Raw genomic sequence first — 22,423 nt, 5'->3', positions numbered from 1 at the left:
ACTTTTGCTGTAAAATTTTCAACATCCTGTCCAGTCCTGTGAAAAATTACTAGACATACACAAATATATATTCATATTAATATATTTTAGTGATAGTCTATTTATGGTGCAGTTGAAAGCAAAGTACTATCACAAGCTCTTTACTTAACTATCCTGCATCACTGTTAGCCCGTCTAATGCACATCACAATTTACAATTATTAATGACTAATAAACTGAAAGGCTGGAATATATTCACTGTGGAGGGTGCCTGGTTCACTGAAAAGGCTGCTATTTGCTTTCAGGAAAAAGTTTTGCTACTCTTTTGAAGAATATATGGATGGCAGTTCCACAGTTTGAACAATGCAATTATTTAAGTGTGTGTGTTTTGGATACCCATTTTTGTAGACTGAGTATTGTGCAGCCTATATCAGAAGAGCCTAATGTATGTAACAATGTAAAACTCTGGACTTACTCTTGTTAAAATTTCATAGTAAACCCTGTACAACGAATTAAAATTATCTGAATATCATATGAACTGACAAGAATAAACCACATTTCACAGGAAGTTACACACAGCCATATCATTTACATATGAACCCAAAAACATCATCTGCAAAGGATATACAATACAAGAATGTACTGTAATATTTATTCATCTCTAAATCAGTCTTTAAACACACACAATGACTTTTTAAAAAAGCTGACAAGCTTAGAACCAATGCCATGTCCACTTAGAATACAAAATAAACAATAGTACATAAACAAAATACAGGACATAAAAAATGCAGCAACTCAAGCACCTGAGATAACCCCATTTAAATAAATGCTGTTGGGATAAAAACATCAACATACATATGATGGACTTATAACCAATGCACTGATATAAAATGCGAATTTACAGTTTATTATAGAGTCATAATGCAACTTTCTTCTTCAGATTTTCCGCCAGCTTGTCCATGAATTCAAATGTGTCCAAATAATCAGATCTCTTGACATTCGCCATACCTTTTATACATATAGCCAGATCCTTTGTCATGAATCCTGATTCAATTGTTTCTATACAAACCTCTTCAAGGGTTTGAGCAAAGTTCTTCAAGGCCTCATTGTTATCTAGTTTGGCACGATGAATGAGACCACGGGTCCATGCAAATATTGATGCAATTGGGTTGGTAGAAGTTTCTTTGCCTTGTTGATAGAAACGGAAATGTCTTGTTACTGTACCATGGGCTGCCTCAGCTTCAACCGTTTTTCCGTCAGGGCAAATGAGCACTGATGTCATTAGTCCCAGGGAACCATAGCCCTGTGCTACAGAATCTGACTGCACATCACCATCATAGTTCTTGCAAGCCCAAACAAAGCCACCTTCTGATTTCATTGCATATGCAACCATATCATCAATAAGTCTATGTTCGTACCAAATACCTTTGGCTTCAAATTTTGATTTGTATTCCTTGTCATATATTTCCTGGAAGATATCTTTGAACCGTCCATCATACTTCTTCAGTATAGTATTCTTTGTACTTAAATACAGAGGGTATCCACGATCCAGCGCATACTTGAAAGAGGAATGAGCGAAAGCTATAATTGATTCGTCGGTGTTAAACATACCTAACGCAACGCCGGCGCCTTTAAAATCATGCACAACATGGGTTATTGTATTGTCACCTTCTCCAGAGCTCGGAACCCACTTCAGTTCGAGCTTTCCTGGACCGGGGACGACAAAGTCTGTTGCTTTGTACTGATCTGCATGGGCATGACGCCCAATAATTATTGGTTTCTCCCAGCCGGTAACAAGGCGCGGAATGTTCTTGCAAATTATGGCCTCACGGAAAACAGTACCACCCAGAATATTTCGAATTGTTCCATTAGGGGATTTCCACATTTTCTTTAGCTTGAATTCTTCTACCCGCTTTTCATCCGGTGTGATGGTTGCACACTTAATACCTACATTATATTTTTTAATTGCATTAGCACAGTCAACTGTCACTTGGTCGTTCGTCTTGTCACGATTTTCAATACCAAGATCGTACGTATGCAGTTCAATATCTAGGAAAGGGAGAATGAGTTTGTCTTTTATAAGGTCCCAAATGATCCTCGTCATTTCATCGCCCAGGATGTCAACTACTGGCCCGGCTGGTATCTTACCCATTGTCACTGTTACTGGAACACTCACAATTAAACTCTACACAACACTTCACACAGCCCACAAACTGACTACAACTTCGCTTTCTGCTACTCAGCAGACAAGGTGCCCAATACGTCAGTACATGACGTGAACCAAAGACTATAGCATCACATATCTTGTACCTTGTACCCACTGTACGACAGACATAAAAATAAATGTAAGCTGCTTAATAAACTATTTGGTAATACTGTAACCTTTATACTAGCACGATATAAACTGAAAAATTAAATTTTAATACACATTACTGCATTCCTGAAAAGGGAAGACACTGTGGTTCCTAAGCTCTTCTTCAACGAACGATGTATAAATAGATCCCAGTCATAGGTTGAAATTCAGCATTAAAGTTATCCGGCAACATTATCATTGGCTACTAAAATTTAATTGTAACATAAAGTAAAAACATTTAAGGAATCACAAAAATTGACCACCAAAGTGGGCTTTAAAAAAGGTTTATTTTTTTATATATGTTAAAATTTGTGTGAAACTTCTAGCTGATGAGCGGTTTTATCCGCCACCAACCTACTCTTTCGTGGGCAATTGAAACGAAGGGTGAATATCCGATGACTTGAAGCAAAAACTGATTAGAAAAGACGTGGTACGCAAGAATAATGTTGGTATATAAAATTCAAAGCGTTGCATTTGTATATCTTATTGGATATTTGTTACAATAACAGCTGAAATAATGTAAAAAATACAAGAAATATTCGGTACTTGTTACACGATCGAAACTCACATTAACACCTGTAGCTCAGTCAACCATATTCTTCCGACGTTTATCACATTTTTTTTTATCGTTTTTACCACTTTTATGGTAGTAAAGTTGCTACTATTGGCTCCAATTGCCAGTAGATATTTTATTTAGCATTGTAGTAAAGCGTCGGATTGTTGGTAGCCTTTTCTTTTCTTTTTTTTTTTTTAAAAAAAGGAGGAAGCAGCTCTAAGTTCAGCGATATGAAATTCAAGGAATGTGTTACTGCTATAGCAGTAATTGTTTTCAACTTTTCAAAGATAATTTATTTGGTAGATACAATGGTATTGTTTATCGTTGCCATGGCGCCCATATGAAACTGTGCGCAAGCAGAAGCTGGGTATATGTATTTGCGTTAAACCATGGTGAAACATATTGATGACATTTTAGCACAGATTGGATGGGCTGAAGGATTTAGAGTACCAGGAGCAAATGAAGAGAATAAAGCTCTCGAAGAGGAGGTCAGCATTTCAAATTAATAACTAAGTCTTCGTAGAACTGGCACAGTCGGCTGCTCATCACAGTTTATTTTAACAGTGGCCTACATTTCAGAAATGAATGTTAGTGATATATCATATTTTTACAGGTTGAAAAGAAGCTAAAGGAAAAAGCTAAGCTTTCAGCCTGCTCTGATGAACTGAACGACAAAATAAACTCTTTGAAGAAACAGGTCCAAACACTAAATGACGCTTATAATCAGAATCAGGTAGGCCCATATGTAGAGAGTACTGCCACACATTCATATACACGGAACTCAGTGACAGTATTGTCGTTCATATTCCTTCCCAAGATTTAAAGCTGTTAATGGGGTAAAGGAAACTATTTGTATAATAAGGACATTGATATCTGATGCCTTAATTTCATGAAATTGCAAGTACTTAGTTTAAATTATGTTTTAGTGTTAGTTTTGGATAACACTACATCAATTGCAAAAGATACAGCCTGAAATTATTATAACTTAATGTAGAATTAGCAGTAGATATATGTGTCACACTGTTTAATATGAATGCATTATATGCTAATGATTAAAAAACTGAAAACCTATTGTTTAGTTTAGAAGCCCCAAACAGTACAATAAATCAGTGGCCCTTTTGGGCTTCCATACTGACCAAATACATTGGTTATTCAGTCAACTTCAGACTATGAGGGTCAGTTTGAGAACCTGTTTTCCACACAAGCAATGTAAAATTTGCCTTTCCATTTTCCCAAAGACATTAACTGTCATAACTTTGTATAAATCTAATTGCAAATCACTGATTTCATATTACAATAAATATTATACAGACATTTATCAGAAAATAATTTGATTCTTATTCTAGTGCTAAATATTATAAGAAGAAACAATGCATTTATTCCTGAGATCTTCAAAAGCTTTTAGTAACAACAGAACGAACCATCAACCGGAGTGATTCTGACCCTCTGGTGGTAACATTGACCCTCTCGTCAGTTTCATCCTTTTCTTCCCAGTTCTGGATAAGCTAATATATCTTCTTGAAATTAAAAATTACTTTGTAATGTAGTGGAATTTGTTGATTTGAATTCACATACTTTAAAATAAAATTTAAAAAATATTGTAGATGAAAAAAATTAAGCGTGCCCTACATATCTGCTTGTAAATTCAGTTGGGGAAAACTGTCTTGGCTCATGAACCATGGACCTTGCCATTGGTGGGTGGGCTTGCATGCCTCATGATACAGGTAGCTGTAGGTCCTACCATAGGTGCAGTCACAATGGAGGGGCTATCTGTTGAGAGGCTAGACAAATGTGTGGTTCTTGAAGAGGGGCAGTAGCCTTTCCAGTGGTCGCAAGGGCAACAGTCTCTATGGTTGACTGATCTAGCCTTGTAACATCGACCAAAACGGCCTTGCTGTGTTGATACTGTGAACAACTGAAAGCGAGGGGAAATCACAGCCATCATTTTTCCTGAGGGCATGCAGTCTGCTGTATGGTTAAATGATGATGGCATCCTCTTGGGAAAATTATTCCAGAGGTACAAAAGTCCCCCATTCAGATCTCCATGTGGGGAGGATGTCGTTACCTGGAGAGACAAAACTGTCATTCCACGGATTGGAGTGTGGAATGTCAGATCCCTTAATAGAGCAGGTAGGTTAGAAAATTTAAAAAGAGAGATGGATACGTCAAAGTTAGATGTAGTGGGAATTAGTGAAGTTCTGTGGCAGGTGGAACAGGACTTCTGGTCAGGAGAATACAGGGTTATAAAAATATAAATCAAGTAGGCTTAATAATGAATAAAAAATAGGAATATGGCTAAGCTACTATGAACAGCATAGTGAATGCATTATTGTAGCCAAGATAGACACTAATTCCACACCCACCACAGTAGTACGAGGTGCATTCAAGTTCTAAGGCCTCCGATTTTTTTTCTAATTAACTACTCACCCGAAATCGGAAACTGGCGTTACTTCTCAATGCAATCGCCCTGCAGACGTACACATTTTTCACAACACTGACGCCATGATTCCATGGCAGCGGCGAAGGCTTCTTTAGGAGTTTGTTTTGACCACTGGAAAATCGCTGAGACAATAGCAGCACGGCTGGTGAATGTGTGGCCACGGAGAGTGTCTTTCATTGTTGGAAAAAGCCAAAAGTCACTAGGAGCCAGGTCAGGTGAGTAGGGAGCATGAGGAATCACTTCAAAGTTGTTATCACGAAGAAACTGTTGCGTAACGTTAGCTTGATGTGAGGGTGTGTTGTCTTTGTGAAACAGCACACGCGCAGCCCTTCCCGGACGTTTTTGTTGCAGTGCAGGAAGGAATTTGTTCTTCAAAACATTTTCGTAGGATGCACCTGTTACCGTAGTGCCCTTTGGAACGCAATGGGTAAGGATTACACCCTCGCTGTCCCAGAACATGGACACCATCATTTTTTCAGCACTGGCAGTTACCCGAAATTTTTTTGGTGGAGGTGAATCTGTGTGCTTCCATTGAGCTGACTGGCATTTTGTTTCTGGATTGAAAAATGGCATCCACATCTCATCCATTGTCACAACCGACTAAAAGAAAGTCCCATTCATGCTGTCATTGCGTGTCAACATTGCTTGGCAACATGCCACACAGGCAGCCATGTGGTCGTCCGTCAGCATTCGTGGCACCCACCTGGATGACACTTTTCGCATTTTCAGGTCGTCATGCAGGATTGTGTGCACAGAACCCACAGAAATGCCAACTCTGGAGGCGATCTGTTCAACAGTCATTCGGCGATCCCCCAAAACAATTCTCTCCACTTTCTGGATCATGTCGTCAGACCGGCTTGTGCGAGCCCGATGTTGTTTCGGTTTGTTGTCACACGATGTTCTGCCTTCATTAAAATGTCGCACCCACGAACGCAGTTTCGACACATCCATAACTCCATCACCACATGTCTCCTTCAACTGTCGATGAATTTCAATTGGTTTCACACCATGCAAATTCAGAAAACAAATGATTGCACGTTGTTCAAGTAAGGAAAACGTCGCCTTTTAAGTATTTAAAACAGTTCTCATTCTTGCCGCTGGCGGTAAAATTCCATCTGCCGTACGGTGCTGCCATCTCTGGGACATATTGACAATGAACGCGGCCTCATTTTAAAACAATGCACATGTTTCTATCTCTTTCCAGTCCGGAGAAAAAAAATTGGAGGCCTTAGAACTTGAATGCACCTCGTACAAGTTGATATGCCAACTAGCTTCACAGATGAGAAAGCGATTGAAGAAATGTATGATGAGATAGAAGAAATTATTCAGATAGATGAGACAAGGTTGTTCGTGTGGAAGAGACCTGGAGACATCAGAAGGTTTCAGTTTCATTATATAATGGTATGACAGAGATATTGGAACCGGGTTTTATATAGCAAGACATTTCCAGGGACAAATGTAAACTCTAACCCCAATTTATTGCTTATGAACTGTAGGTTAAAGCTGAAGAAACAGCAAAACGGTAGGAATTTAAGGAGATATCACCTGGATAAACTGAAAGAATCAGAGGTTGTAGAGAGGTTTTAGAGACAAGAACAGTGGAAAGGAATATAGTAGAAGAAGAATGGATAGCTTTGAGAGATGAAATAGTCAAGGTAGCAGAGGATCAAGAATTTGATTGATGGAGGGAGAAAGTATAAAAAAATGCAGTGAAAGAAGCATGTGAAAGGGAATACAAACATCTAAAAAATGAGATCAACAGAAAGTGCGAAATGTCTAAGCAGAAATGGCTAGTGCTCAAAATGTAAGGATGTAGAAAGTGTATATGACTAGGGGTAAGATAGATGCCACCTGCAGGAAAATTAGACACCTTTGGAGTAAAGAGATTTACCTGTATGAATATTAAAAGTTTGGATTCCATAGAAATGTATGAACACGCAAGGCAATACTGATCCTATGATTTCTCATAGAAGATAGGTTAAGGAAAGGCAAAACTACATTTTAGCATTTATAGATTTAGAGAAAGGTTTTAACAACCTTGACTGAAATACTCTCTTTCAAATTCTAAATGTGGCAGGGCTAAAATACAGGGAGTGAAAAGCTATGTACAATTTGTACAGAAAGCAGATGGCAGTTACAAGAGTTGAGGGGCATGAAGGGGAAGCAGTGGTTGAGAAGAGAGTGAGGCATGTTGTAGCCTGTCCCTGAAGTTATTCTGTCTGTATCTTGACCAAGCAGTAAAGGACACAAAACAAAAATTTGGAGTAGGAATTAAAGTCCAGGGAGAAGAAATATTAGGTTCACCATGACATTGTAATCATGTCACAGACAAAAAAGAACTTGGAAGAGCAGTTGAACGGAATGGACAGTGTCATGAAAGGCAGATATAAGTTGAACATTAACAAAAAGCAAAACAAGGATAATGGAACGTAGTTGAATTAAATCAGGTGATGCTGGGGGAATTAGATTAGGAAATGAGACACTTAAAGTAGTACATGAGTTTTGCCATTTTGGCAGCAAAATAACTTATGATGATGATGGTCGAAGTAGGGAAGAGCTTCTGTGAACTTTGGAAAGTAGGAGACGAGGTACTGGCAGAACTGAAGCTGAGAGGACGGGTTGTGAGTCATGCTCGGGTAGCTCAGTTGGTAAAACTCTTGCCCGCAAAAGCAAAGGTCCTGAGTTCAAGTCTCAGTCCAGCACACAGTTTTAACCTGCCAGGAAGTTTCATATCAGCACCCACTCTGCTGCACAGTGAAAATTTCATTGTGGAATGATCCCCCAGGCTGTGGCTAAGTCATGTCTCCGCAATATCCTTTCCTCCAGGAATGCTAGTTCTGCAAGGTTCACAGGAGACCTTTTCTGAAGTTTGGAAGGTAGGAGATGAGGTACTGGCAGAATTGAACCTGTGAGGATGGGTCATGAGTCATGCTTGGGTAGCTCAGTTGGTAGAGCACTTGCCCACAAAAGGCAAAGGTCTCAAGTTTGAGCATCAGTCCGTCACACAGTTATAATTTGCCAGGAAGTTTCATCAAGGGATCACCAACATAGTATTGGAGGGACATGTGGAGGATAAAAATCATAGAGGAAGACCAAGAGATGAATATAGTAAGCAGATTCTTAAAGATGTAGGTTGCAGTAAGTACTCAGAGACAAAGGGGCTTGCACAGGACAGAGTAACATGGAGAGCTGCATCAAACCAGTCTTTAGACTGAAGACCATAACAACAATAACATCTTGGTGTAGCAGAAATTATTAACCCTATCATCGTCATTCTTATATGTTGAAATTTGCCCATTTTAATGGAGTTGTCTGACTGTGTTAACAGTACAAACAATTAAAATTCACATATTATAAGAAAGGTAACATTGACCCATAACTTTTTTCTCTCAGAGGTAACATTGATCCTCTAAATATTATCACCAGAGTTTGCCTAAATATAGTGTAAAACAAAACTGCAGTTTATAATCACTGTTTACAAATGAAGATTCCCTGTTATTACAAGTGTTCTGTTTACTGCAGAAGTTTTAGATTGAGATTCATGTTCTGTTTTAACTGTAAAGAATGGGTGCAGTAGGTTATAAATGCAATGTCTAGAATTTACCAAAGGTCTCCAGGTGAAAGATGGTACCTAGATGTGGATAAGGAAGAAGTGAGCTTATTAATTAAAGTGACGTTGTACTCTCTAAACTTCCAGGTGAACAGCATAGGAAGAGAAAAAGGAAGCTGCTGAATATCTGGTTCCTTATTTAAAGTCTCTATGTGAAAAAAGGAAACCAATAGCCCTTCCAAATACAAAAAGAAATAAAATTTATGTGAGCCCTGGGAAAGTTGTTTTACCTGTTCATTCATTGAACACTCAGGTCCAAAATCATTTAAAAGGTCATCAAATGAAATTGTGTCTGCACTACATAAAAAGTTCAGGTTGTGTTGTGACTCGCCGATCTTTCAAAGTGCCACCGCGCAGTTACGCACATCCTCTACATGCGGCGCTGTCTGCCAGCCATGCAGCAGCCGCGCCACCTAAGTGGCCAGCCAGCCAGCGGCCGCTAGACTCGGACTCAGTGCTGATTTGACTGTTACCGTGTACACACGTCTTACTTTGTTTACTTGATCTGTGACTTACATGTATTGTGTCATCCTTGAAATATATGTGTTCAACTTGATGTCATAACAGATTGTCTGCAGGTACTAATGATACAAACTATCATCAGTCTAGTTGTTCCAAGTCATCCACAGTTAATGAAGAACTCTTAAACGCCAAGAAAAATCTGTTCAGAAGTGTGATAATTCTTTGTCAGAAGGCGAGCTTGATGTAATGAAATTGTCGGAGACCCTGGAAAATGATGAAAGTAATTTTGATCAGTCAGACAGCCCTGTTGTTGAAGATTTGCTGCTCACTAAGTGAGAGTGTAATGACCTTTTTCAGAAAAACTTTGTTTTGGCGAAAGTAGTTGCAGGTAGAAGGGGAAAGCAAACTTTTCACTATGTTTTATTATTTGAAAAGTTGTAACAAAGGAAGTTGAAGTAATGGGGCTTCACTGACCCAATGAAAACTACATTTGTTGCAAAATAACATGATATATTCACTGCCCCATTCTGTTAAATGATTGGCAGGCTGCCTTTACCAGAGCTACAGGCTATTCGAGGGAGGATTTTAGTAAAATGAGTTTAATGTTTTTTGTCAGTAAAAATTTTTTTTAGTGTGTTTAGTGTGTTTCACCTATACCTAACTTATCAACATTTTACAAAAATCCATTTTTCATTGGGGATCGTTGAGATCTTTTTACAGGGTCAGAAACATATTGCACTACACTAACTTTAATCCCAGGACCATTGTGCATATGTTTATGATTAAACAGATTTGAGGGGTCAGTGTAATCCCATGTCATAGGGTAACATTGACCACTTTCAGTTATTTTTTTCCTACTAACCTATGAAAAATGTAACACACACAGTGCACTATGGGTGTTTGTATAGAAATAATGAACAATAATAGAAATCACTATGAACAAAAATTGATATATGCAAGAGATATTGTACAAAAATATCAAAAGAAGGGGCCAGTCTTACCCTAGGTGATGGAAAACTAGGTCATTAGTATTGTTCTAGCTTCAGTAAAATGTGCTGTAGATTAAAATGGGTGGATAGAATAACAATATAAAAATTTTTGTTTAGTAATGGAACTTTTTAATTCTGTAATTTATAAATTATTTCACTTTCATTTCCAAAAAGTGGGCTGGAAATACTAAAAAAATATCATATAATTTTGTGTTGACATGTGAAACACACGCTGTTTAATTATGTAAGTTGTATGTTACATGTAAGGAAAACTCACCAATAAATTCAATTTTAAGAACTTTGCTGTGAAAGCAGTCTACAATTGATAAACAAGATCAAATTTTTGGATGAAGAGCATATCCAATACGAGTCGTTGGCTTTAATCAGTGACAGAGGAAACATGCGACAAACACCATAACAGCGTGCTGAAACATGGTATCAGTGGCAATTTTTTTCAAATTGTCTAAGCTACAGACCAGTCTGCCACCATAACCAGGTTATTTTAGTTTCAGCTGGGTTAGTTTCACATTCATTGGCTTCACCAACTCACAATATTGTACATGTACATGTACTGGTTAACCCAAGATCAAATAAATATATTTTTTCCTCAAGGGTACGTTGTTGCAGACATGATGTGTAGAAAACAGTCAAAGAATGATAGGGTTGAAATTTTTTTTGTGATTTTAGCTTATAAAAGGTACACACAGAGGGGCAAATCATAAAGACATTTCTGAATATGCTAAGATCAGTGGATCTATATTGTAGAAGTAACTGTGCTACATGTAAGAATGCCTGCACAGTTAATATTATTGTGAATTTCAATAGGGAAAATTTTACAGACAGATTTGCTGGAGGAGGCCTGGCAGATCATGAGCCTTTACTCCGTACACTATATATGAGGCAACAAATTAAAACTGAAGAACCTAAAGTGATGCTGATAAGAGGGCAAAAGGAATAGACATTAGTGTGTTTATCGATAGACTAGATAGTGCAAATTAGGACTTTGTATGTAACTGTCAATCGGGCTAATGTGGAGCTGAAAAGGCTTTTGATAACTTAAAAAAATACAGATTTATGGTATTTTTATTCACCAGTAAACAAAAATTAGACCTTCAAGTGCACTGAAAAATAAATGGCTGAACTTGTTCTCTGAAGAAATTAGACAACATTCTCATACCATACCAGACACATAAGCTTGCCTATACCCCAAGGACACAGCAGAGAAAAAATATTTATAGGTCATATCTTAAATGCAAAAAGTTCCACAAAGCTGGCAAAAAGCTAGCAATGGAAAACTCTATAGAAAGGACTCCCAATACTTGCAAGACAGCATGGCAAATAATAAAACAAGGTGACAGAACAAAATGCACATGAACAACTGTGCTCAATCCTGAGGCATTAAATCATTGCTTTCTAAATGTGGTTAAAGAAATAGGAAACAGTATTAAAGCAAAAAGCTCATCTGGAATAGACCTGATTGGAGCCTCACTGTCAGGTGACAAAGCATTTCAACAGATTACTATCACATCTACTGATATTACAAAAGCTATTTCCAAAGTTTCAAATTCTAAGAGCATGGACAGCTATTGGTTGTCAGATTTGTTGTTAAAAAGACAAACACTCAGTCTCTATACTATTAGCTTTAATTTATCATAAATGTGTAGAATTTGGAGCTTTTGCAGATTCACTCAACATGTCAAAGTTATCCACGTTTTCAAAAAAGGAATAAACAACTTCCTCAGATCTACAGAGGAGTCTCAGTTGTACCATTATTTTCAAAGATATTTATGGCCCTGCTACAAACACAAATTAACAGCTACTTTAAAAACCACACTCTTCTGTGTAACAGTCAGTTTGATTTCTGCAGGAGGATAAACACAACGGTGGCTTTTTTGAAAATTATGGATCAGACTTTAACAGCTCTTAAAGACATAAACATGGTATCAGTTATTGTGTGAGCTGTAGTGAAACATTTGATTACATTCTTGTTGACATTCTACCAAAGAAACTGGTGTTTTATGCGGTGCGTGGGAACATATACGCTGTGATGAGTTCTCATTTAACCAACAGAAAACAATTTCTATTGGTCAAAAATGTAAATTCCTCCTTAATGGAAATTTGATGTTCTTGAGCCCTTCTTCATTACAGCGGTCAATGATTTGACTAATAACATATCTCATTCTATCATATGTTTTGCTGATGATACAATACTACTTACCAAACATCACAGAATTTCAGATCTGAGTAGGATAACAAAATAAATTCTTGATACACCCTTGGACTGGTTTGAAGCTAATAAACTCATGTGGGAACCCAAGAATGCCTAAGGGCAGTGTCAAATGAAGTAGAAACAAGTCACTAAAACTTTTAGATATTCACATTGACACCAAACTCTGCAGAGATGAACATATCAATCACATATGTGAAAAAATATCTTGAGTGTCATTTGCCATTTTGAAACTTAGAGATGTAAGGAACTTGGATTACGTTAGGGTGACATACTTTGGATTATTCCAGTCATAAATCTTGCAGGTCGTATGACGTATTGGAGAGTCCAGGTTGTAATAAGAACAACTGAAAGGATAGACTGCTACTTACCATAAAGATGACATGTTGAGTTGCAGACGGGCACAACAGTAGGAACGTTACACATTAAACTTTTGGCCAATGTCTTCATCAGATAACACACACACACACACACAAAAAGCAAGTACACCTCAGACACGCATGACCACAATGTCTGTTCAGGCTTGGGGCAATGCCATTTGCTTTCTTTCTGTTTTTTTTTCAGGCTAAGAATGGTCAAAATTATAAATATATGCATAATGTGTCTGTGCTCTATGTTAATAATATTATTTCAGAATATTCTACTAGGGAAGAAATTCATGAACACAACACCAGCCCTAAGGCTAATTTAGATAGGCATAGGTTAGCAAGGAGTGGAAATTCCCACAAAGTGAACCTCTCAGAATTTTCAACAAATTGTCAATCTCTGTTTGTTATAGGGATTTAAACATTTTTAAAATTAAGTGGCACATCTGGCTATCAGATAATCCATTTTATCATATTAAAGAATTCTTTGACATGCCTGAGGAGAATATTGCTATTTAACAAATTTTCCTATAGTTTATTGTATTATTATTATGTGCTGTGGTTATGTGTTGTATAATTATGTCCTACATACTGTATCCAGTTATTATGCACAGGGTTTACACAATATTATATTATAGTACAGCTTATTGACACTAGCTCTTAGAAATTTTCCTGTGGTGCATTTTATTATTGCTGTGCTTAATATGCATGCTATAATTTATTGACATTACTTATTTTATTATTATGTATGTATCACTATGTCCTCCATTATATTCCAATCACAAAACTTAGTTCATTGTAAAATGATCGGTGGTCAATAAAAATTCTAGATTCTTATAACCTAGACTCGAGCAAAGCTACAGATCAGTCTTTTCACCACAACCAGTTTTTTTTTATTTTCACAGTCATTGTATCTGCCAACCCACAACCAAACTGTAATCTACCAAGCTTACCGAGACCTCGGGCTAAACTGCAGGACTGTCTGTCACTACAATCATGTCTATTTACTTTCACATTCATTGACTTTGCCAGCTAACAACAAAACTGTGAATATACACACCAAATGGTGATGTTACACCAGTCATTAGCATTACATCAGTGGTCAAGGCTGAGGACTTGTATCGAATATTCCTCTTGACCTAAATATTGTATGTATGTAGCTGCAAAGGGTAACACCACTTAATGGTGATACAAAAGATAAATAGTGCAGTGGAGTTCACTACTGATGACATTGTTAATGTAAACCATCATGCCCAACACTGAAATGATGTGAGATAAAAATATTTGTCCCTATTTCTGAGCCACACAAGATTTGTTATATATTGATCTATTACGAGTTTTATTATTGAGTAAAATAAGGGAATGGCAACCTCTCACCTATAGGGGAACAATGTGTGAATCATAGAGACATATAACAGAAAGCAGCATCCACACCAGCTTTCAAGCTCTTGTCCTTTTCCTAGCAAAAGTACAAACATTTCTGTGGCCACAGGAGAACATGCTTGAGTGTCTGTGTGGTTCTGTGTGAGAATGGGTGTTCTTTTCCTAGGAAAAGAGAAAGTGCTTGAACAATAATGTGTATTTTGTTCCCTGTTAGTGTCTCTGTGCTCCTCGCATCAGTGTGCTGTAGGTGAGTGGTTGCCTTCGTCTTATTTTACGTATTGCTCCATTCAGAAATTTCCATTAGTGTTATATTGTTTAATTGTTATATATACAGGATGGATCAGACTCGATAGTGAAAACTCACATGTGTGAAAGTCTATGATTACAAAAGCATAAACATTCCAGTAAACATAGCTCTGGAAACAAATCATTTGTTACATACCATTGAATTAAGTATAAAATATTGTACTAGCCAGTATAAATGTATTCGAAATGTAAACTATTCTGTTAAGTCTCTAACTGGACTCAAATTCCAACTAGTACAATGTTTGATGCTGAAGTCAATGGCAATTTGTAACAACACATTCACAGTTATCTCACATAGGGGTCATTTGCAATTCCAGTTGCTCAGAACGTGTGTCATTTTCACTGCTAATTCTGACATCCTGTATAGATATTTTGCACTTGGCATTTCTGGTGACCCTCACAGCCTGGTTCCTCAAAGTAACCACTCGTGTTGCTTGGACTTTAAGGAGCTCTGATTAATAAATTTATTGTAAATATAAGAAGGCCCTATTACTACTAGCACCCCTCTGATTTTTATACAGCACATAACTAGGCCTACTGTTACAAATACTAATACCTCTACTATGTTTACTTGTAAGAAAATTGGGGTTGCTGACCCTCGCAGCACAGTTAATTAGTATATCTACCTACACACGCACACACAATGATATTATTGGTAGGCTCTGCTGTCAGGGCCCAGCAATATCTCGCTGGTTCCAGACCACATGGTAATGAATCAGTATGCATCACTTATCTTTAACTGGTTCTTCCCGTTTTTCTTAGGTATGCTTTTACCCACCTTCCTTCACTGTCCCATTACTGTGCCAAGTGACCATAGAGTTATTGGGTGTGGTTCTTGTTCACTAGGCTCATTTACTGGCCTTATTTGTCTCTACTGTGGTGTCGGTTGACCATGTTTACACCTTACTTTTTTCTGAGACATCAATGGTTAGAAGATTTAGAATATCAAAGTCCTCTTTAATTATGTTATGAACAGCTTTATCTCTTAAGGCATGCTTAGCAGTCCTTGATAAATATTCAACTAGGGGAAGTTCCCAATGGACATAACCTGTTGTGCTGAATTCACCAGTCACAGCTAGTAACTACCCTGTAAGTGCTGCTGTCAATCACATCATCCAGGATGTGAAATCTATTCCTCCTCCTCCACCTCCTCTTCCCTTTCATATGACCCTCTGTGACTGTTTTTATATGCCTCTCATTTGTCAGTCCCCGACTTGGCTCAAAATGTGCTAGCTGAAGCCTTTCTTTTGCCTCAGGAAGAAACTGAAAAATTCTCATTTGGGTATTGCATCTTTGTTGCTCCTCTGTAAATATTGAATTATTTGTTACTTATGGATATATTCCTGGTTCCCTAAGAATTTCATATATATATTCGATATTTTTTCTCTTCACCTAATAAATGACAGTCATTTTTGTTATTTTTACACCCAAAAAGCACATGCCCATTACCATAGGTAAGGCGTCTTAGATGTGATGCTGAAGGCTATGCAGCAGCTGAGCAAAATTCTTCACTATACTTTTCTCACCACAGTAGCAGGTTTGACCAGCCATAACCTGTGTCCTCCTGCGTTGGCACCATAGCCCACAATTGTGGTTAAGGTAGACTTCTGGTACAGTCTAATTGCATTCAGGGGCAAACAAAAACTCAATATTACCATATTAATAATTTTATTTGTTATACAACTACCTTTCCTTCCTGCATATTCTGTGTGTACCAGGGATGTTGAGTGTTCATTTACGTTAAGTCTAACTTGTGAGCACCATTCACGCAAAATTTCAAGAAGTTTGCTACAATTATTTTCTTGAAGATCTTGACTATTGTCATGTGCTAATAGTAGCAATTCATAAGTGTACACTACAACTAACAATTACTGACTGTATTGTGACCTATCCAGAAATGTTTCTAAGTTAACATCCCAGAACTCAGCACTGCAAACATATCCCTGAGGACATCCTTCCATAATACAATTGGTAATTGTTGATATAGGATATAGGTCTCAACTCTGTCCATTAGACAATAGTATAACATTCTTGGACATCCCTTTTTCTTTGATCTTCCAAAGATTATAGGTTACTATAAATTATCAAATGCCCCCAGAATTATCTGTCATCATATTACCTAATTTTATTCAGTAGCATATTTTCTGACCTTATTAATTGTGTCTCAGTACATTTACCCTTCCTGAATCCAAGTTGCTGTTGTCATTGTGGTCTCCAGGTTCAAGAATGGTTTGCTGCAGCTCTCCTCGCTAGTGCGTTGTGTACAAATCTCTTCATCTTTGCATTTTATATCTTCATGATTTTGACCCTCATTAGTTATTTTTCTGTTCAAATAACAAAAGTCATCTACTACTCTTAGTGTCTCATATTCTAATCTAATTCCCTTAGCATTGTCTGATTTAATTTAACTGCATTCCATTACTCTTGTTTTACGTTTATTATTGTTCATATTACAATCTCTTTTCGAGACACCGTCCATTCCATTCAGCTGCTCTTTCAAGTCCCTAGCCATCTCTGACAGAACTGCAATGACATCAGCAAACTGCAAAGGTCTTATTTCTTCTCCCTGAACTTCAATTCCCTTTCCAAATTTCTTCTTGGTTTCCTTCACAGCCTGCTCAGTGTACAGAGTGGAATAACACTGAGGACAGGCAACAGCACTGTCTTGCTTCCTTATCAACTATGGCTTCTCTTTCAGGTCCCTTGATCCTCATATCTGCAGTTTGGTTTCTGTAAAAGCTGTACATAACCTTTCAGGCACTGTATTTTATCCCTGATATCTTCAAAATTTCAAAGAATGTTCTCCAGTCAGCATTGTCAAAAGCTTTATCTAAATCTACTGCTGCCATACACATAGGTTTTCCCCTTTCTTCAGCCTGTCTTCCCAGACAAGTCATAAGTTACTAATGTCTCACTAGTTTTTGCATTTCTCTGGAATCCAGACTGATCTTTCCCCGACTGACAGCTTTTACCAGTTTTACATTCTTCTGTAAATAAGTAGTGTAAGTATTTTAAATGTCTTATTAAACTGATTGTTCAGTAGTATTCCCATCTATTAGCACCTGCCTTCTTTGGAATTGGAATTATTACTTCTTCTTGAAGTCTGATGATATTTCATTTGTTGTTGTTGTTGTCGTGGTCTTCAGTCCTGAGACTGGTTTGATGCAGCTCTCCATGCTAATCTATCCTGTGCAAGCTCCTTCATCTCCCAGTACCTACTGCAACCTACATCCTTCTGAATCTGCTTAGTGTATTCATCTCTTGGTCTCCCTCTACGATTTTTACCCTCCACGCTGCCCTCCAATGCTAAATTTGTGATCCTTTGATGCCTCAGGACATGTCCTACCAACCGATCCCTTCTTCTAGTCAAATTGTGCCACAAACTCCTCTTCTCCCCAATCCTATTCAATACCTCCTCATTCGTTACGTGACCTACCCACCTAATCTTCAACATTCTTCTGTAGCACCACATTTCGAAAGCTTCTATTCTCTTCTTGTCCAAACTATTTATTGTCCATGTTTCACTTCCATACACGGCTGCACTCCATACAAATACTTTCAGAAAGGACTTCCTGACACTTAAATCTATACTCGATGTTAACAAATTTCTCTCCTTCAGAAACGCTTTCCTTGCCATTGCCAGTCTACATTTTGTATCCTCTCTACTTCGACCATCATCAGTTATTTTGCTCCCCAAATAGCAAAACTCCTTTACTACTTTAAGTGTCTCATTTCCTAATCTAATTCCCTCAGCATCACCCGACTTAATTCGACTACATTCCATTATCCTCATTTTGCTTTTGTTGATGTTCATCTTATATCCTCCTTTCAAGACACTGTCCATTCTGTTCAACTGCTCTTCCAAGTCCTTTGCTGCCTCTGACAGAATTACAATGTCATCGGCGAACCTCAAAGTTTTTATTTCTTCTCCATGGATTTTAATTCCTACTCCGAACTTTTCTTTTGTTTCCTTTACTGCTTGCTCAATATACAGTTTGAATAAAATTGGGGAGAGGCTACAACCCTGTCTCACTCCCTTCCCAACCACTGCTTCCCTTTCATGCCCCTCAACTCTTATAACTGCCATCCGGTTTCTGTACAAATTGTAAATAGCCTTTCGCTCCCTGTATTTTACCCCTGCCACCTTTAGAATTTGAAAGAGAGTATTCCAGTCAACATTGTCAAAAGCTTTCTCTAAGTCTACAAATGCTAGAAACGTAGGTTTGCCTTTCCTTAATCTTTCTTCTAAGATAAGTCGTAAGGTCAGTATTGCCTCACGTGTTCCAACATATCTACGGAATCCAAACTGATCTTCCCCGAGATCGACTTCTACCAGTTTTTCCATTCATCTGTAAATAATTCGCGTTAGTATTTTGCAGCTGTGACTTATTAAACTGATAGTTCGGTAATTTTCACATCCGTCAACACCTGCTTTCTTTGGGATTGGAATTATTATATTCTTCTTGAAGTCTGAGGATATTTCACCTGTCTCGTACATCTTGCTCACCAGATGATAGAGTTTTGTCAGGACAGTCTCTCCCAAGGCCGTCAATAATTCTAATGGAATGTTGTCTACTCCCGGGGCCTTGTTTCAACTCAGGTCTTTCAGTGCTCTGTCAAACTCTTCATGCAGTATCGCATCTCCCATTCATCTTCATCTACATCCTCTTCCATTTCCATAATATTGTCCTCGAGTACATCGCCCTTGTATAGACCCTCTATATACTCCTTCCACCTTTCTGCTTTCCCCTCTTTGCTTAGAACTGGGTTTCCATCTGAGATCTTGATATTCATACAAGTGGCTCTCTTTTCTCCAAAGGTCTCTTTAATTTTCCTGTAGGCAGTATCTATCTTACCCCTAGTGAGATAAGCCTCTACATTCTTACATTTGTCCTCTAGCCATGCCTGCTTAGCCATTTTGCACTTCCTGTCGATCTCATTTTTGAGACGTTTGTATTCGTTTTTGCCTGCTTTGTTTACTGCATTTTTATATTTTCTCCTTTCATCAATTAAATTCAATATTTCTTCTGTTACCCAAGGATTTCTACTAGCCCTCGTCTTTTTACCTACTTGATCCTCTACTGCCTTCACTACTTCATCCCTCAGAGCTACCCATTCATCTTCTACTGTATTTCTTTCCCCCAGTCCTGTCAATTGTTCCTTTACGCTGTTCCTGAAACTCTGTACAACCTCTGGTTTAGTCAGTTTATCCAGGTCCCATCTCCTTAAATTCCCACCTTTTTGCAGTTTCTTCAGTTTCAATCTACAGTTCATAACCAATAGATTGTGGTCAGAGTCCACATCTGCCTCTGGAAATGTCCTACAATTTAAAACCTGGTTCCTAAATCTCTGTCTTACCATTATATAATCTATTTGATACCTTTTAGTATCTGCAGGATTCTTTCATGTATACAACCTTCTTTTATGATTCTTGAACCAAGTGTTAGCTATGATTAAGTTATACTCTGTGCAAAATTCTAACAGACGGCATCCTCTTTCATTTCTTAGCCCCAATCCATATTCACCTACTATGTTTCCTTCTCTCCCTTTTCCTACTGTCGAATTCCAGTCACCCATGACTATTAAATTTTCATCTCCCTTCACTACCTGAATAATTTCTTTTATCTCATCATACATTTCTTCAATTTCTTCGTCATCTGCAGAGCTAGTTGGCATATAAACTTGTACTACTGTAGTAGGCATGGGCTTCGTGTCCATCTTGGCCACTATAATACGTTCATTATGCTGTTTGTAGTAGCTTACCCGCACTCCCATTTTTTTATTCATTATTAAACCTACACCTGCATTACCCCTATTTGATTTTGTATTTATAACCCTGTATTCACCTGACCAGAAGTCTTGTTCCTCCTGTCACCGAACTTCACTAATTCCCACTATATCTAACTTTAACCTATCCATTTCCCTTTTTAAATTTTCTAACCTACCTGCCCGATTAAGGGATCTGACATTCCATGCTGTGATCCGTAGAATGCCAGTTTTCTTTCTCCTGATAACGACGTCCTCTTGAGTAGTCTCCGCCCGGAGATCTGAATGGGGACTATTTTACCTCCGGAATATTTTACTCAAGAGGACGCCATCATCATTTAACCATACAGTAAAGCTGCATGCCCTCGGGAAAAATTACGGCTGTAGTTTCCCCTTGCTTTCAGCCGTTCGCAGTACCACAACAGCAAGGCCGTTTTGGTTAATTTTACAAGGCCAGATCAGTCAATCATCCAGACTGTTGCCCCTGCAACTACTGAAAAGGCTGCTGCCCCTCTTCAGGAACCACACGTTTGTCTGGCCTCTCAACAGATACCCCTCCGTTGTGGTTGCACCTACGGTACGGCTATCTGTATCGTTGAGGCACGCAAGCCTCCCCACCAACGGCAAAGTCCATGGTTCATGGGGGGAGGATATTTCATTTATCTTGTATAAATTGTGCACCAGGTGGAATAATTTTGTTGTGGCTCCCCCAAAGTTCCCAATAATGCTAAGGGAATGTTGTGTACTCCAGTGGCCTTGTTTCTGTTTATGCCATTCAGTGCTCTATCAGATTCTTCTCAAAGTATCATATCTCCCATCTCATCATTACTCACTGCTTTGTCTCTTTCTATAATATTATCATCTTTCCACTTTTCAGCTTTCCCTGTAATACTAGCTTACCATCTGCGCTATTGCTATTCCTACCATTGCTTCTATTTTTGTGGAAAGTCTCTTAATTTTCCTGTAGGTGCATCTGTCTTTCCCCTAGTTATGTATGCTTCTGCTGATGTACATTTGTCCTTTAGCCACTCCCACTTACTTAACTTCATTAATCATAATCAATGCTTTTGAAAGCCTGCAACCATGTCATTAATGATTTAAATAATTATTTAATTGGATAGAAAATATACACACCAAGTGGCAGCAGAACACACACGCACACACACACATAAAACCGTTGTGATTGGCAAGCTTTTGAAGCCAGTGGCTTCTTCTTCAGGCAGATGGGTTGAAGGCGAAGGAAGAAGGGTGAAGGAAAAGGACTGGAGAGGTATAGGAAAAGGAATAGATTTTGGGAAGGTCACCCAGAACTGCGGGTAGTAATCTCTGCCTTCCATATTACCCTGTCTTCCAACTTTAAGCTCTCAGGTTTTCAAATCTCCTCTGATGCAGTCCCCAACAATCAGTCTTTCCTTCTCTTCCTATATGGTAAATCTCCCCTGACCCACAGTTCTGGGTGACTTTTCCAAAATCTACCCCTTTTCCTAGACCTGTCCAGTCCTTTTCCTTTGCCCTTCTTCCATCGTGTTCAACCGTTCTGCCTGAAGAAGGAGCCACTGGCTCTGAAAGATTGCCAGTCACAATAGCTTTGTGTGTGTGTGTGTGTGTGTGTGTGTGTGTGTGTGTGTGTGTGTGTTCTGCCGCTGCTTGGTCAGTAGACTTTATATCGCCAATCACAATAGCTTTTTATATGTGTGTGTGTGTGTGTGTGTGTGTGTGTGTGTGTGTGCGTGTGTGTGTGTGTGTGTGTGTGTGTGTGTGTGTTTTCTGCCACTGCTTGGTCAGTAGATTTTATATCTATCCAATTAAATCTCCCGGGATTGGAAGGACTCCTTACTCCTTACCCTCTCCCTTAAAACCCACGTCCTTTTGTCTTTCCTTCTCCTTCCCTCTTTCCTGACGAAGCAAGTGTTGGTTGCGAAAGCTTGAATTTTGTGTGTGTGTTTGTGTTTGTTTGTGTGTGTATCAACATGCCAACGCTTTCGTTT

General features: G+C 38.3%; 2 protein-coding genes across 4 annotated transcripts in view; one reads left to right on the top strand and one right to left on the bottom strand.

Annotated features, from left to right (window-relative positions):
• Positions 1-22,423, top strand: part of LOC126162967 (coiled-coil domain-containing protein 39) — a 485,180-nt gene that overhangs the window by 97,906 nt on the left and 364,851 nt on the right. For 2 of the 3 annotated variants that reach the window (XR_007535141.1, XM_049919811.1), the window contains exons 1-2: positions 3,144-3,375; positions 3,501-3,620. The exons of the other annotated variant lie outside the window; for it this stretch is intronic. Coding sequence is in view for 1 of the 2 variants with exons in the window: in XM_049919811.1 (XP_049775768.1) it covers positions 3,277-3,375; positions 3,501-3,620 (219 nt within the window). In the remaining variant the exon portion in view is untranslated. Of the gene's footprint in view, positions 1-3,143; positions 3,376-3,500; positions 3,621-22,423 lie in introns of those variants that run through there. 3 annotated transcript variants of the gene reach the window in all.
• Positions 593-2,266, bottom strand: LOC126162968 (isocitrate dehydrogenase [NADP] cytoplasmic). The gene has a single exon (XM_049919813.1). The coding sequence runs from the start codon at positions 2,128-2,130 to the stop codon at positions 895-897; it is 1,236 nt and encodes a 411-aa protein (XP_049775770.1). The 5' UTR covers positions 2,131-2,266; the 3' UTR covers positions 593-894.

Source organism: Schistocerca cancellata, chromosome 2 (assembly GCF_023864275.1).
Source record: "Schistocerca cancellata isolate TAMUIC-IGC-003103 chromosome 2, iqSchCanc2.1, whole genome shotgun sequence".
NCBI classification, from domain to species: domain Eukaryota; kingdom Metazoa; phylum Arthropoda; class Insecta; order Orthoptera; family Acrididae; genus Schistocerca; species Schistocerca cancellata.
The sequence above is the reverse complement of the archived record's forward strand: the minus strand, read 5'-3'. Positions and strand labels throughout refer to the sequence as shown.

Coding starts and splice junctions, on each gene's coding strand:
- LOC126162968 (XM_049919813.1), bottom strand. CDS start 2,130: ATGGGTAAGATACCAGCCGGGCCAGTAGTTGACATCCTGGGCGATGAA.